We start from the raw sequence: 13853 nt of genomic DNA on the forward strand, positions 1-13853 counted from the left end.
CGCTTCAGCATGCGCTGACCCCGCCCTGTCATGTGACGTGGCCTACCACTTGGTGGCTGAGTGGCTGTTGTTCCCAGTTGCTTCCACTTTGTTATAATCCCACTAACAGTTGAGCGTGGACTATTTAGTAGCCAGGAAATGTCACGGATGGACTTATTGCCCAGGTGGCCACCTATCACGGGACCACGCTTGGAGTCACTGAGCTCCTGAGAGCGACCCATTCTTTCACCAATGTTTGTAGAAGCCGTCTGCATGCCTAGGGGCTTGATTGTATACACCTGTGTCCATGGAGGGGATTGGAACACCTGAATCACATGATTGGGAGGGGATTGGAACACCTGAATCACGTGATTGGGAGGGGATTGGGACACCCGAATCACGTGATTGGGAGGGGATTGGAACACCCGAATCACGTGATTGGGACACCCGAATCACGTGATTGGGAGGGGATTGGGACACCCGAATCACGTGATTGGGAGGGGATTGGGACACCCGAATCACGTGATTGGGAGGGGATTGGGACACCCGAATCACGTGATTGGGAGGGGATTGGGACACCCGAATCACGTGATTGGGAGGGGGTTGGGACACCCGAATCACGTGATTGGGAGGGGGTTGGGACACCCGAATCACGTGATTGGGAGGGGGTTGAGACACCCGAATCACGTGATTGGGACACCCGAATCACGTGATTGGGACACCCGAATCACGTGATTGGGACACCCGAATCACGTGATTGGGACACCCGAATCACGTGATTGGGACACCCGAATCACGTGATTGGGACACCCGAATCACGTGATTGGGACACCCGAATCACGTGATTGGGACACCCGAATCACGTGATTGGGACACCCGAATCACGTGATTGGGAGTGCGGAGACAATAATTTTGGCAATATGGTGTATATGGGGGAAGGCTTGCGTTTTCCTGTTCACAAGTAATGTATTTCCATCTGTGTCTTCCAGATCCTAAACCTAACTCAGGCACTTAAAGACGGGAGGAGTCCACTGCAGCTGGTCCAGATGCCGCCCGTAATAGTGGAGACCGCGCGGTCACATCAGAAAAGCTCCAGCGAGTCGTACACACAGAGCTTCCAGAGCAGAAAGCCTTTCTTCTCCTGGTGGTAAAGACTGAACTCTAATCACTGTCAGGCAAAGATGGCGACGGGGGCTGTAATAGAAGGCCGCGGACCTCCAAATCGGTCTTTATCTGGGTCCTGGCAAGCGAGGCAATTTTACAGCCCAGGTGATGGGAGCACTTTGACGAACGAATCATTCACTGTCCGGAATGTACACATAGTCCCCGTACATTCCACCTGCATGCATACCATAGGGAACTCTGCCAGCGGTGTGACATCCTAGATTAGTCGCTCCCTCCCTGAATTGTACTTCTATATAAAACCTGAATGTGATTGGCTGCCTCAGCAATGGAGCAAAAAAACAAACGTGCGTGTAAGCTATAAGGCAGACCTCGGCCCAATTTTATCTCTGCACTGGTTATGGGGGTACAAGGGTCTCCATGGCCGTTTTGGGTTTGTGGCTCCACAATTGCTGGAAAGCCACTTGATTGCATGAGCCAGGCCTTATGGTTCCCACACACTGAAAGATCAGGACTGAGCTGAGGGCGCCACTCGGCTTTAAAGTCTATGGGCCAGTTCACACCAGAAACCCATATTCTGCGCACGCCTCCTGCACCGCGCTGAAAGCACACAGCAAATACGATCTGCAGTGGCTGTTGGCGTTCACTTAACTGCATCCGAAACGCAGTGCGTTTGCCTGCACTGGATCACACGGTACAAAAGTACCATCTGATCCAGTTGCTGCGCATTTTATAAAGCGGTTCATTCGCTACATTCGAGGTGGTGTGACGCAATTTCAGCCTATTCAAATGAATGGGCGGAAACGACACTGCACCCAGATCGCATGTGAATCGCACAGGAATGCGCAGCGTGTTCCAGCGCGATTCGTGAGTTTTACTGTGAGGGCAGCTGTGAGTGTAAGGTATGGAAGGGGTGGGGCGCAATGCACCGTGCACTTTTTTTAATTTGTTTTTTTTCTTCCACCTTTATTGAAATGTCAAAATGATACTTTATTCGTTTCTATGCACCGCTGCTTGGCTGGCGTGCAAAGAAACGGCCGGTACATGAAGCAGTCCGATGAGCGCCGATCCGTTGCGGAAAAACGCATACGGTGTGCACTTTTCCCGCACTGCTCAGCCATTAAAAGGGCACTTTAGAAAACAAATGTTTCCTGTTTGCCTTTGCGGTGATTGGCGTTGATCCGACGCAGGAAAATACATGTCGCCGCCCCTAGTTTGAACGAACCCGGATTCCACACACAACGGATATTTTAGTTATCGGGAGATGCTGGCCGGTTGTATTGAAGGTTGCCTTGTATATGTACATGTCTGGCATAGAGGTCTGTACCCCTGAGCTCCCAAAGATTGGGTCCTTCATGGGCCTCCTTGAGGAAGGGAATCTCCAGCAAGAGACCGACTCCCTCAGTAAGGCTGTGCTTGGGGTACAAACACAAATCTGGGGGGGATTAATCAATCAAGGCAATGCTAAATGGAGCAGTCGGGCCTCATGCACGCTGGATATTTAACCCCCCCCCCAGTGCATGAGATCCCCCAGCTTTTAACTATGGCTGGAGGGCAAAGGTGCAACATCCAGCCTTGCTTCTGACAACCGGTCCGCCTCTATGAGGGTCCGACAGCTGCTGCGGCAGTATGCACCCTGGGGCGACTGCCTGGAATGCAAGCAATTGGTAAAGCTAAACGAAAGCAGTTAGGACTTGCACATACTGAATATTTAGCCCCCCCCGCCCAGTGCACAGTGCATGGGGCCCCCCAGCTTTTAACTATGGCTGGAGGGCAAAGGTGCAACATCCAGCTTTGCTTCCGACAACCTCTCCGCCTCTATGAGGGTCTGGCAGCTGCTGCGGCAATATGCACCCAGGGGCGACCGCCTGGAATGCAAGCAATTGGTAAAGCTAAACGAATGCAGTTAGGCCTTCCACATATTGGATATTTAGCCCCCCCTAGTGCATGGGGTCCCCCAGCATTTAGATACGGCTGAAGGGCACAGGTGCAATTTCCACCCTTGGTCCTGGCAGGCTGTCCGCCTCTGAGAGTCTGTCCTTGGATGCATACGCCGCAGCAGCTGTCAGACTCTCATAGGAGGCAGACGGGCTGCCAGAAGCAGGGCTGGATGTTGAGCCTGTGCCTTTCAGCCAAAGCTTCGTGCATCAGGTTAAACATTCATTGTGCATGAGGCCCAACTACTCTCGTTTAGCATTGCCAGTTGCTTGCATTTCAGGCATTCGTCCCTGGGTGCATACTGCCGCAGCAGCTGCCAGACTCTCATAGAGGAAGACAGGCTGCCAGGACGAAGGCTGGATGCTGCGCCTGTCAAATGCCTGGAATGCAAGCAATTGGGGAAACTAAATGAAAGCAGTTAGGTCTTGCGCTTAGTGGATGTTTATCTCCTCCCCCAGTGCCTGAGGCCCCCCAGCATTTAGCTGCGGCACAGCATCCAGCCTTGGTCCTGGAAGCCTGTCCGCCCCTATAAGAGTCTGGCAGGTGCTGCGGCAGTATGCACCCAGGGACGGATGCCCGGAATGCAAGCAACTGGCTATTCTAAACTAGGGCAGTTAGACTTTACGCTTACTGGATGTTTAGCCCCCCCAGTGCCTGAGGCCCCCCCGGCATTTAGCTACAGCTGCAGGGTGCAGGCGCAATATCTAGCCTTGGTCCTGGCAGCCTGTCCGCCTCTATGAGGGTCTGGCAGCTGCTGCGGCAGTATGCACCCGGGACGAATGCCCGGTATGCACACAGTTGGCTATGCTAAACGAGAGCAGTTATGCTTCATTCACACCCTATATATGATCTCCCAGTGCAGGAGGCTCTGACATTTAGCTATGGCTATGTGTTATGCAACGTCCAGCCCCTCTTCTGGCAGCCTGTCTGCTTCTATGAGAGTCTGACGGCTGCTGCGGCTGTATGCATCCAAGGACGAATGCCTGGAATGCAAGCAGTTTGCAATGCTAAATGAGAGTAGCTAGGCCTCATCCACACTGCATGTTCAACCCCGGTGAATGGGGCTACGCCTGAAGGGCACATGCGCAACATCAAGCCCCTCTTCTGGCAGCCTGTCTGCCTCTATGAGAGTCTGGCCACTGCTGCAGCAGTATGCATCCAAGGACGAATGCCTGCAATGCAAGCAGTTTGCGTTCTGGGCGTTTGTCCCTGCCCTAAACAGAAGTTGCACTCAGTGAACCGCCCATCCCCGTCCAGCCGCAGCAGCTGACAGACTCTCATAGAGGTGGACAGACTTCCAGCAGCAGGCCAGACTGGCCCCTCCAGCCGCAACAGCTGCCAGACTCTCATAGAGGTGGACAGCCTGCTAGCAGCAGGCCAGACTGGCCCCTCCAGCCGCAGCAGCTGCTAGACCCTCATAGAGGTGGACAGCCTGCTATCACCAGGCCAGACTGGTCCCTCCAGCCGCAGCAACTGCCAGACTCTCATAGAGGTGGACAACCTGCCATCACCAGGCCAGACTGGCCCCTCCAGCCGCAGCAACTGCCAGACTCTCATAGAGGTGGACAGCCTGCCATCACCAGGCCAGACTGGCCCCTCCAGCCGCAGCAGCTGCCAGACGCTCATAGAGGTGGACAGCCTGCCATCACCAGGCCAGACTGGCCCCTCCAGCCGCAGCAACTGCCAGACTCTCATAGAGGTGGACAACCTGCCAGCAGCAGGCCAGACTGCTAAATTCTGGAACCTTCTACCCTAGGACTAAATGGCCAGTGTGCGTGAGACCTTCAACAGATTATGTGACAGACCGATTACAAGGTTACGAGTCCGAAATTCCTTAGCTGCTCTAAAGTAGCACTTCAATAAATCGCTGATCACTCCTCCATTGTACGTCTGTTTGGAGTGAGATCTCTGCAACTCTTCAGCAGATGGTTGCCCTGTATTCCAGGCCACTAATACACAGATAGGACCTTGCCAAGCCAGAGGCAGTCTAATTTCCATCCAATGCGTTTGATAAATGTCCCCCCAAAGCCTCTAAGTGATCACCCTACTAATGTAACTGCTTCTGGGTGGGTAAGGCCTTTAAAAGAATTGTCCATAAGATCCTTTCATGTCAGAGCTGAAGGTTTCAATCAAGAAGGGGGGAAATCCAAGTATCTCCATCCACTGTCATACAGCTGCTTCGTAGAATTGCTCTTTTTATACCCAAGTCAACATTGGGCTGCTTTAGGACTTCCATAGAACTAGAACGCTTCCTCATTCAGAATTTGGTTACCGCAAGTCACATTGCTTTGGTTTGTGAACCCCGAGTATCAGTTTTCCATTGTTCTGGGAACTCAACAGGGGTGACTTCCTCTGCGATATACTGCAGACCCGGCCATCTGAAGTTTACACACTCATAGACTGCACACCTCTCATCTTTGCCATATATTCTGCTTGCTGACCAGCATGTATGGGCTCCTATAAGAGGTTCTCATTGCACTTAGAGTGGGGGGGCTGTTGAAATACAGACCACAGCTCATTAAAGTCTGGTTCCTTATCTGAGACAGCCTGTTGGTGGAGTAGCTGCCCTAGATACCCATAGTACTGAACAGGTAGGTACAGCAACACCTTGCTTGACGGCTGGTCTGCCTCAACACTACTATACTCAGACTTTATGTTGGGTCTGTAGAAGTCAATGAACTGAGGCCTGTAAATCTCAACCCTTCACGAATGACAAGAGTTTAACTCTTTCACCGAGAACCTCTTTAGAAATGACCAAGTCATGCCCATAGCCTTGCAAAGAACCTGCCTGAACTCTAGTACCGCCATGGTATTTACTGTGCATGTTTCAGTGGACTGGCTCTCTTAGTATTGTATAGGATAGCACTTACTACGCCCGGAGTGAACTGCATGCACTGGTACAGAGTGCGCTCACTTGAAGGACACCTCCTTGGATTTTTCCTATCGTTTGCTTCAGTCCATTGACCTACAAAGAGCCGCCCGTTTGTTCTCCCTCCGCCTGTTCCAAAGCAAAATGATTAAACCCTCAGTGAGGGTTTTATTATATTTTATTAAAGCTCTTATTTACGGACTCTCATGTTTTAGCTTCCTTTCCAAAATCTGCTTCGGTGGATTCTGCAAATCTTCGTGGATTTGTTCGGAAGATGGAAAAGCTTGTCATTGATATGATGACTCTTAACACGAACTCTGCAGCAGAATAAATAAATGTGAACCAGTTAAAGCAACGGTTGTGAATTCTGATTATTGGCCACTTGCTGGCTGCCTGAGTTGAGCGGTAAAGAGCCGGCGGTCATAGTGCAATGTTCTAAGTGTCAACTGATAACTCCGGTTTGCTTGCAAGATGTTGGGCTGAAAAGGTACGGGCTGTTTGTTCAAACACTGATGGACGTGTATCCAAAACTGATTTGGGTGGAGTTTTGTCTTCCACGGCTGTCTAAAGCTGACCATGCACAGAGAAAATTTTGGTAAGTTCCCAATGAACTGATCAAAATTGGCTCTGTGAAAGGCTTGGTAGGTTGATCATCTCCCACCCAACATCTCTTGATTAAAAAGTTGAAGGATCCAACTGGAAAACTGTCCTCCAAACCATGCCTGCAACCAGTCAGATCCAATGAAATGAAATATTATTGAGGCAATGGATTTGAAGCTTGGGTTTCTTCAAATGCCGATTGGTGGTAGTTCTTGCCGAATGGATCAGAAAACACAAAGTTGGCGGAATGGTCCCACAAGAGTGGAGCACATCCAACTTGAAGAGAAGGGACCATTGCCAGACTATCAATTCAGTAGTCCATATATCCTTTATTCTTGACCGTAAAGCCATAACTAGTGGAAGGAAAGTAGCCAGCGCGTTTTGAGGTTCAAAGAATCCCCCTTCTTTGGGCCTTGGTTGTTAGCATTCTAATATGGACTGTGGTCTAACCCCCCAGATAGATATCTCAAGAGGGAATAATAGCTGGAGTGTAGAGCTCAATAGCTGTATAGTGGCATGGCAACCAAGTCTGAGCCATTATGATTGGGAAGCCGGGATACTTTGACCTTCAAAACAGGTTGCATGTTTGTTTTCCTCTAGTTGTGACTTTACTGTCCAGAGTAAAGGATGTATGCACTTTTGAATTGTCTGGCCCTTGTGGTCCCTTTTGTTCATGCCAACTCCAATCAGGTGCAGGCACTCTTTAGTATTGTGCTCGGTATCACTTTGCCTACCACCAATCAGATCCAATAAAATGAAATATAATAGAAGCACTAGACTTGAAGCTTGGGTTTCCTCAAATGCTTGGTAGAACTTCTTACCAAATGGGTTATAAACCACTAATTTGAGGGGATGGCCCTACAGGAGTGGGTCAAAACCAACTTGAAGAAAAGGGGCCAGGTGTCAGACCATCAGTTCAGTAGTCCATATAGCCTTTAGGCCTGGTTCACACCTATGTGTTTTTTAGTGCATTTTTCGGAAACTCGCTACAGTCCATTTACCTTGGCCCTCTATGGTACATGTTCACACCTATGTATTTTCAGCCGCTGCATTTTTTTAAAGGGTCAGGGACTTTTTTCCCGCAGTAGATTGCAATATGCATAGGTATGAACCAGGCCTTATTCTTGACAGTAAAGCCACAGCCAGTGACATGAAAGTGTCCAGCGCATTTTTGGGTGCAAAGAATCCCTTTTCATCAGGGCTTGGTTGCTAGCATTCCAATATGGACTGTGGTATAATATCCCAAATGGATATCTCAAGAGGATCACCAGTGGGCATGCAGAGCTCAAAGGCTGTATAGTGACATGGCAACCAACTCTGAGCCATGATGATGGGGGGATTCTTTGGCCCCCAAAACGCATTGGATATTTTTTTCCTCTGGTTGTGACTTTAGCGTCCAGAATAAAGGATATATGGACTTCTGAATGGTCTGGTCCTTGGTTCCTTCTGTTTATGCCAACTCCTATCAGGTGCAGGCACAGTTCCGTATAACTTTGCCTACATGCAACCAGATCCAATGAAATGAAATTAAATATGGAGGAACCGGGCTTGAAACTTGGGTTTCCTCAAATGCTGATTGGTAGTTCTTGCTGAATGGATCATGTAAGCTCAGAAAATACAAAGCAGGGGTAATGATCCCACAAGAGTAGGTCACGCCCACCTTGAAGAGAAGGGACCAAGTACCAGACTATCATTGCAGTAGGTCGTATATCCTTTATTCTTGACCGTAAAGCTACAACCAGTGGATGGAAAGGATCCAACGTGTTTCGGGGTCCAAAGAATCCCATCATCAGGACCTGGTTGTTAGCGGTCCAATGTGGACTGTGGTATAATCACCGGCTGTATAGTGGCATGGTGACCAAGCCTGAGCCATGATGGGGGAATTCTTTGGCCCCCAAAATGCACTGGAATTTTTTTTTTTTCCTCTGGTTGTGACTTTAACGTCCAGAATAAAGGATATATGGACTTCTGAATGGTCAGGAGTTGGCATAAACAGAAGGAACCAAGGACCAGACCATTCAGAAGTCCATATATCCTTTATTCTGGACGTTAAAGTCACAACCAGAGGAAAAAAAAAATTCCAGTGCATTTTGGGGGCCAAAGAATTCCCCCATCATCATCATGGCTCAGGCTTGGTCACCATGCCACTATACAGCCGGTGATTATACCACAGTCCACATTGGACCGCTAACAACCAGGTCCTGATGACGGGATTCTTTGGACCCCGAAACGCGTTGGATCCTTTCCATCCACTGGTTGTGGCTTTACGGTCAAGAATAAAGGATATACGGCCTACTGCAATGATAGTCTGGTACTTGGTCCCTTCTCTTCAAGTTGGGCGTGACCTACTCTTGTGGGATCATTACCCCTACTTTGTATTTTCTGAGCTGCCATGATCCATTCAGCAAGAACTACCAATCAGCATTTGAGGAAACCCAAGTTTCAAGCCCGGTGCCTCTATTATATTTCATTGGATCTGGTTGCATGTAGGCAAAGTTATACGGAACTGTGCCTGCACCTGATAGGAGTTGGCATAAACAGAAGGAACCAAGGACCAATCAGGTGCAGGCACTGTTCGGTATAACTTTGCCTACATCCAACCAGATCCAATAAAATGGAGGCACTGGGCTTGAGTTTTCTCAAATGCTCATTGGTAGTTCTTGCTGTATGGATCATGGCAGCTCAGAAAACACAAAATTGGGGTAATGATCCCACAAGAGTAGGTCACACTCAACTTGAAGAGAGGGGACCAGGTACCCAGACTATCATTGCAGTAGTCCGTATATCCTTTATTCTTGACCATAAAGCCACAACCAGTGGATGGAAAGTATCCAACGTGTTTCGGGGTCCAAAGAATCTCCCTTCATCAGGACTGTGTTGTTAGCGTTCCAATATGGATTGTGGTATAACCATCGGGCTGGATGTCTCAGGAGGGAACACCAGCGGGTGTGCAGAGGTAAACGGCTGTATAGTGGCATGGTGACCAAGTCTGAGCCATGATGATGGGGGGGAGGGGGATTCTTTGGCCCTCAAAACGTATTGTATTTTTTCTTTCCACTGGTTGTCACTTTATTGTCCAGAATAAAGGATATATGGACTTCTGAATGGTCTGGCCCTTGGTTCCTTCTGCTCATGTCAGGTGAAGGCATTGTTCGATATAACCGTGTCTGCTTCCAATCAGATCCGATGAATTGGTGAAAGTATCTAAACCAAACTAATATATTGTAGTTACCAGCCCTGGGATGAGGTGTCTGCATTAGTCTTCCTTTTTTTCTGTTATTTTTACTCCGCAATCCTAAAATGACTCACTACCTGTGACTGGATGGCTACTCACTCCTCCACTGTATCTATAGAGGGAGCCATGACTGCCATATAGGCTGGACTTCCACCCTGGCTGCCATGTAGGCTGGACTTCCACCCTGGCTGCCATGTAGGCTGGACTTCCACCCTGGCTGCCATGTAGGCTGGACTTCCACCCTGGCTGCCATGTAGGCTGGACTTCCACCCTGGCTGCCATGTAGGCTGGACTTCCACCCTGGCTGCCATGTAGGCTGGACTTCCACCCTGGCCGCCATGGAGGCTGGACTTCCACCCTGGCCGCCATGTAGGCTGGACTTCCACCCTGGCTGCCATGTTGTGCTTCACAGGAAGTGATGACCGTGCTGCATTTCTGGCAGGAGTAACAGGAATTTAAAAAAAAAAAAATTTTATACTTGCTGAAAATGTTTTTAGTCTGAAAAAATAAAATGAATGCGGCCACCACAGCCAAGGGGCAATAACCTGCAAAATATTACATTTTTGTGTTTAGTCAGCGGTGCCCAACCTCAGTCCACATGTACCCTCAACAGGTCATGTTTTCAGGATTTCCTTCACCCTGCATGTCTGCTTTAAAGTGTTCACCTATACAGAAAAAAAAAATGTAAAGGTGAGCACTGGACACTCTGCTCACAGAGGAGAAACAAAGCCGAGGCGGGTCTTCACAGTAGTGATCATTGGCTAATCAGAGATCACATGATCAGGATCCTTAGCACAAGACTCAGAGCTGTCACCAATAGCTCAGTCTCGGCACAAACACAGGAAAGGTGGAGCCCAGGAATAAAGCCCACTTCCTAGACGCCATTTCTGTTACTCATAAGGCAGGGCCGGCACAAGGGGTGGGCAGGAGGAGCGGGCACTGTGGTATCATGTGAGGCAGGGAGGAGTTACCACAAGGAGTTTTGGTGGGGGATTTGTGTTAGGAAGGGGAATTTGGGGGGCATCAGGGGTAAGAATTGTTCTAGGATGCAAAGTTTGGGAAGGTGAGCTCAGGAATTGAGGGGTATTAGGGCTAGGACTTGGGGGGGGCAGACATAGGCTGAAAGGGAGGGGGAATTTTTGCTTGGAGGGGAAATGTGAAGGGTAGAGAATTTGTGCCAAGAAGGGGAAAAAATTTATGGGGTGGGGGATTGGTGCTGGGGCCACATAGGCAGTGAGAGGAATTGAGCTGGGGAGGGGATAGGGAGAAAAAATTTTTGCTGGGAGGAGGGAATTCAGCGGGAGGGGGGAATTTAGCGGAGTGGGGGGGGAGGGGAGGGTGTATTTGTACTGGGAGGAGAAGGAATTTATGCTTAGGGAGTAAGCAAGCAGATTATTGCTTGATTTTTTTGTGGGGGAGGGGATTTTTTCTGACGCATAATGCTCATACATCTTGATGTGGGGGGGGTGCAAATTGGCATGTTTGCCCCCCTGGGCACTAAATGACCTCGTGCTGGCACTGCACACAGCAATACGGAAAGTGAGGTCATCCAACCAATCAGAATTCATCCACCAGTCTTCAGACTCCAGTAGGTCGTTGAGGTTTTTTGTGCTTTGCGTTCTTTCCTCCAAGAATCCTGAAGGTTACATTGTGTGCGGCCGCATTCAACGCTGTGTAGTTCGTTCGTCATCCTGACCGTACCCCCATACCCACCAATTGTCTATATCTGTATATTCAGGTGGGTGTAGACGATGGTTGGAGAAGTCACTGGTTTTCACTGGGGAGTTCTCTGACCTTTATGAAGTAATCCCACTACTTCAGGTTTCTCTAGAATAGGTTTTCCCACCACTGGGCTACAGCTTCCCTAACCTCCCATAGTGCCCTCAGCTCTCCCAACCTCCCATAGTGCCCTCCGATCCCCTAACCTCCCATAGTGCCCTCAGCTCTCCCAACCTCCCATAGTGCCCTCCGATCCCCTAACCTCCCATAGTGCCCTCAGCTCCTCTAACATTCCAGTGTCAACCAGTCCCCCTATAGTGCACCCCAATCTGCAAAGGCTCCAGTCCCTCCATGGGGCCATCCAGTGCCCATTAACTTGCTATAGGGCCACCCATCTCCTTGCTGCGCATCCAGTCCCCCATCCTTGAACAGTGCCCCTAGCTTGTTACAAAGCTTCCAGTTCCTTCTTAGGGCCATCCAGTGCCCACTAGCTTGCTACAGAGCACCTTCCCCCCCCAGTGCCATAGCTTGCTGCAAAGCCTCCAGTTCCACCATAGTGCACTATGGTGCCCACAAGCTTACTACAGCGCCCCCATAGTGCCACCCAGGTCCTCCAGTCCCCTATGCAACTTGCAGTGCCCCCTAGCTTGCTACAGAGCCTCCAGTCCCTTCATAGTGCAACCCAGTGCCCAAAAGCTTGCTACAGAGCCCCCGCCCCGCCCCCCCCCCCCCATGGCTCAGCCTCATAGCTTGCTGCAAAGCCTCCAGTACCTCCATTATCACTCCAACCTCCCATAGTGCCATTGAGTACCCCCTAGCTTGCTGCAGAGCCCCCCTTTCCCCCCCATCTCTCTACAGAGCCTCCAATCCCCCATCCTCCAACAGTGCCATCCAGTGCCCCCTAGCTTGCTGCAAAGCCTACAGTCCCACCATAATGCCACCCAGTGCCCACTAGCTTACCACAGAGCCCCCCACCACAGTGCCAGCCAGTACTCCTGAGCTTGCTGCAAAGCCTCCAGTCCCTCCATAGTGCCCCCAATCTACTACAGTGCCAGCAAGGGTCTCCTAGCTTTCTGCAAAGCTCCCATTCCCCCCCCCCCCCCCCCCATAGTGCCACTAACTTCCCACAGTGCCATCCATTTCCCTGCAGAGCCTCCAGTCCCCCATCCTCCAACTGTGCCATACAGTACCCCCTAGCTTGCTGTAAGGCCTCCAGGTCTTCCATAAGTCCCCCAACCTCCCACAGTGCCATTGAGTGCCCCCTAGCTTGCTGCAGAGCCTCAAGTGCCCCCAACCGTGTCCCACCAGCCCCCACAATGTCCTACAGTGGCCCTGGAAAGCCTCCTGGAAACTCCCCCCCCCCAATAGTTTCCTCCAGCTCTTTCTAGAATACTCGTCCCCCTACAGGCCACCAGGTCTGTGACAGAGTCCTCCCGTCAAAACCCCCTCCCCACCCCCACAGTGTCATCGCAACCCTTCCAAAACACAGTTTGTAATATATACATTTTTTAATAAATTAGGATATGGAAGGTTTTGGAAGAATTTAGTGGGCCCTGGTCTTCATGAGGGTGACACCCCCAATCTAGAGCTCACACACTGCCTCGTTATTCCAGAATACGCAGAACAACCCGCTGTGAAAATGGTAAAATGCTCAGCAATGCATTTTTCAAGATTGCTGAACTTGATGTAAAACACACCAAATGCATGGAGGATGTCTATACACCCAACATGGAGGACCCCTCTACAGCAGCAGTGCTCCACTTGGTATAATCACTTCGTACATCAGATCTTGGATGGTCAGTAGGTGCGACTCGGTGGAAGGCGTTCCTCTCGAAGGACATCTGTACAACCCGGTGTTCGGAGAAAACAGTAAGCCTGTACGAGGGGGCATCAAAAAGTTTGGAGACTAGCTTTGTAACATGCCATCAGATGGCAGCACGCACAGACCCAGGGAGCACCGACCTTCATAAGTCAGTGTGCCAAAAGACATGGTCCTTTGACTATCGGGAGCTGTGCGACTGGTGCCATTCTGACCACACCAATAGACATCATCGTGTGTACATCAGGAGCTGTGCGACTGGTGCCATTCTGACCACACCAATAGACATCATCGTGTGTACATCAGGAGCTGTGCGACTGGTGCTATTCTGACCACATTACTAGACATCGTCGTGCGTACATCGGGAGCTGTGCAACCGGTGCCATTCTGACCACTCCACTAGACATCGTCCTGTGTACATGGGGAGCTGTGCAACCGGTGCCATTCTGACCACACCCATAGACATGGTCCTGTGTATATGAGGAGCTGTGCGACTGGTGCCATTCTGACCACACCCATAGACATCGTCCTGTGTACATCGGGAGCTGTGCGACTGGTGCTATTCTGACCAC

The 13853-nt window shown here is 50.2% G+C and overlaps 1 protein-coding gene across 1 annotated transcript in view; it reads left to right on the top strand.

The window, feature by feature from the left end:
- PI4K2A (phosphatidylinositol 4-kinase type 2 alpha) overlaps window positions 1–6263 on the top strand; it is a gene marked incomplete at its 5' end in the record, with an annotated part of 34110 nt that extends 27847 nt beyond the window's left edge. The window contains one exon of the mRNA XM_089667291.1: window positions 969–6263. Coding sequence (XP_089523417.1) covers window positions 969–1130 — 162 coding nt within the window. The remainder of the gene's footprint in view (window positions 1–968) is intronic.
- Between the last annotated feature and the right edge of the window lie 7590 nt (window positions 6264–13853).

The sequence above is a fragment of the Staurois parvus genome, unplaced genomic scaffold, assembly GCF_062004578.1.
Source record: "Staurois parvus isolate SC_StPar_1 unplaced genomic scaffold, SC_StPar_1.0 ptg003155l, whole genome shotgun sequence".
Classification (NCBI taxonomy): Eukaryota; Metazoa; Chordata; class Amphibia; order Anura; family Ranidae; genus Staurois; species Staurois parvus.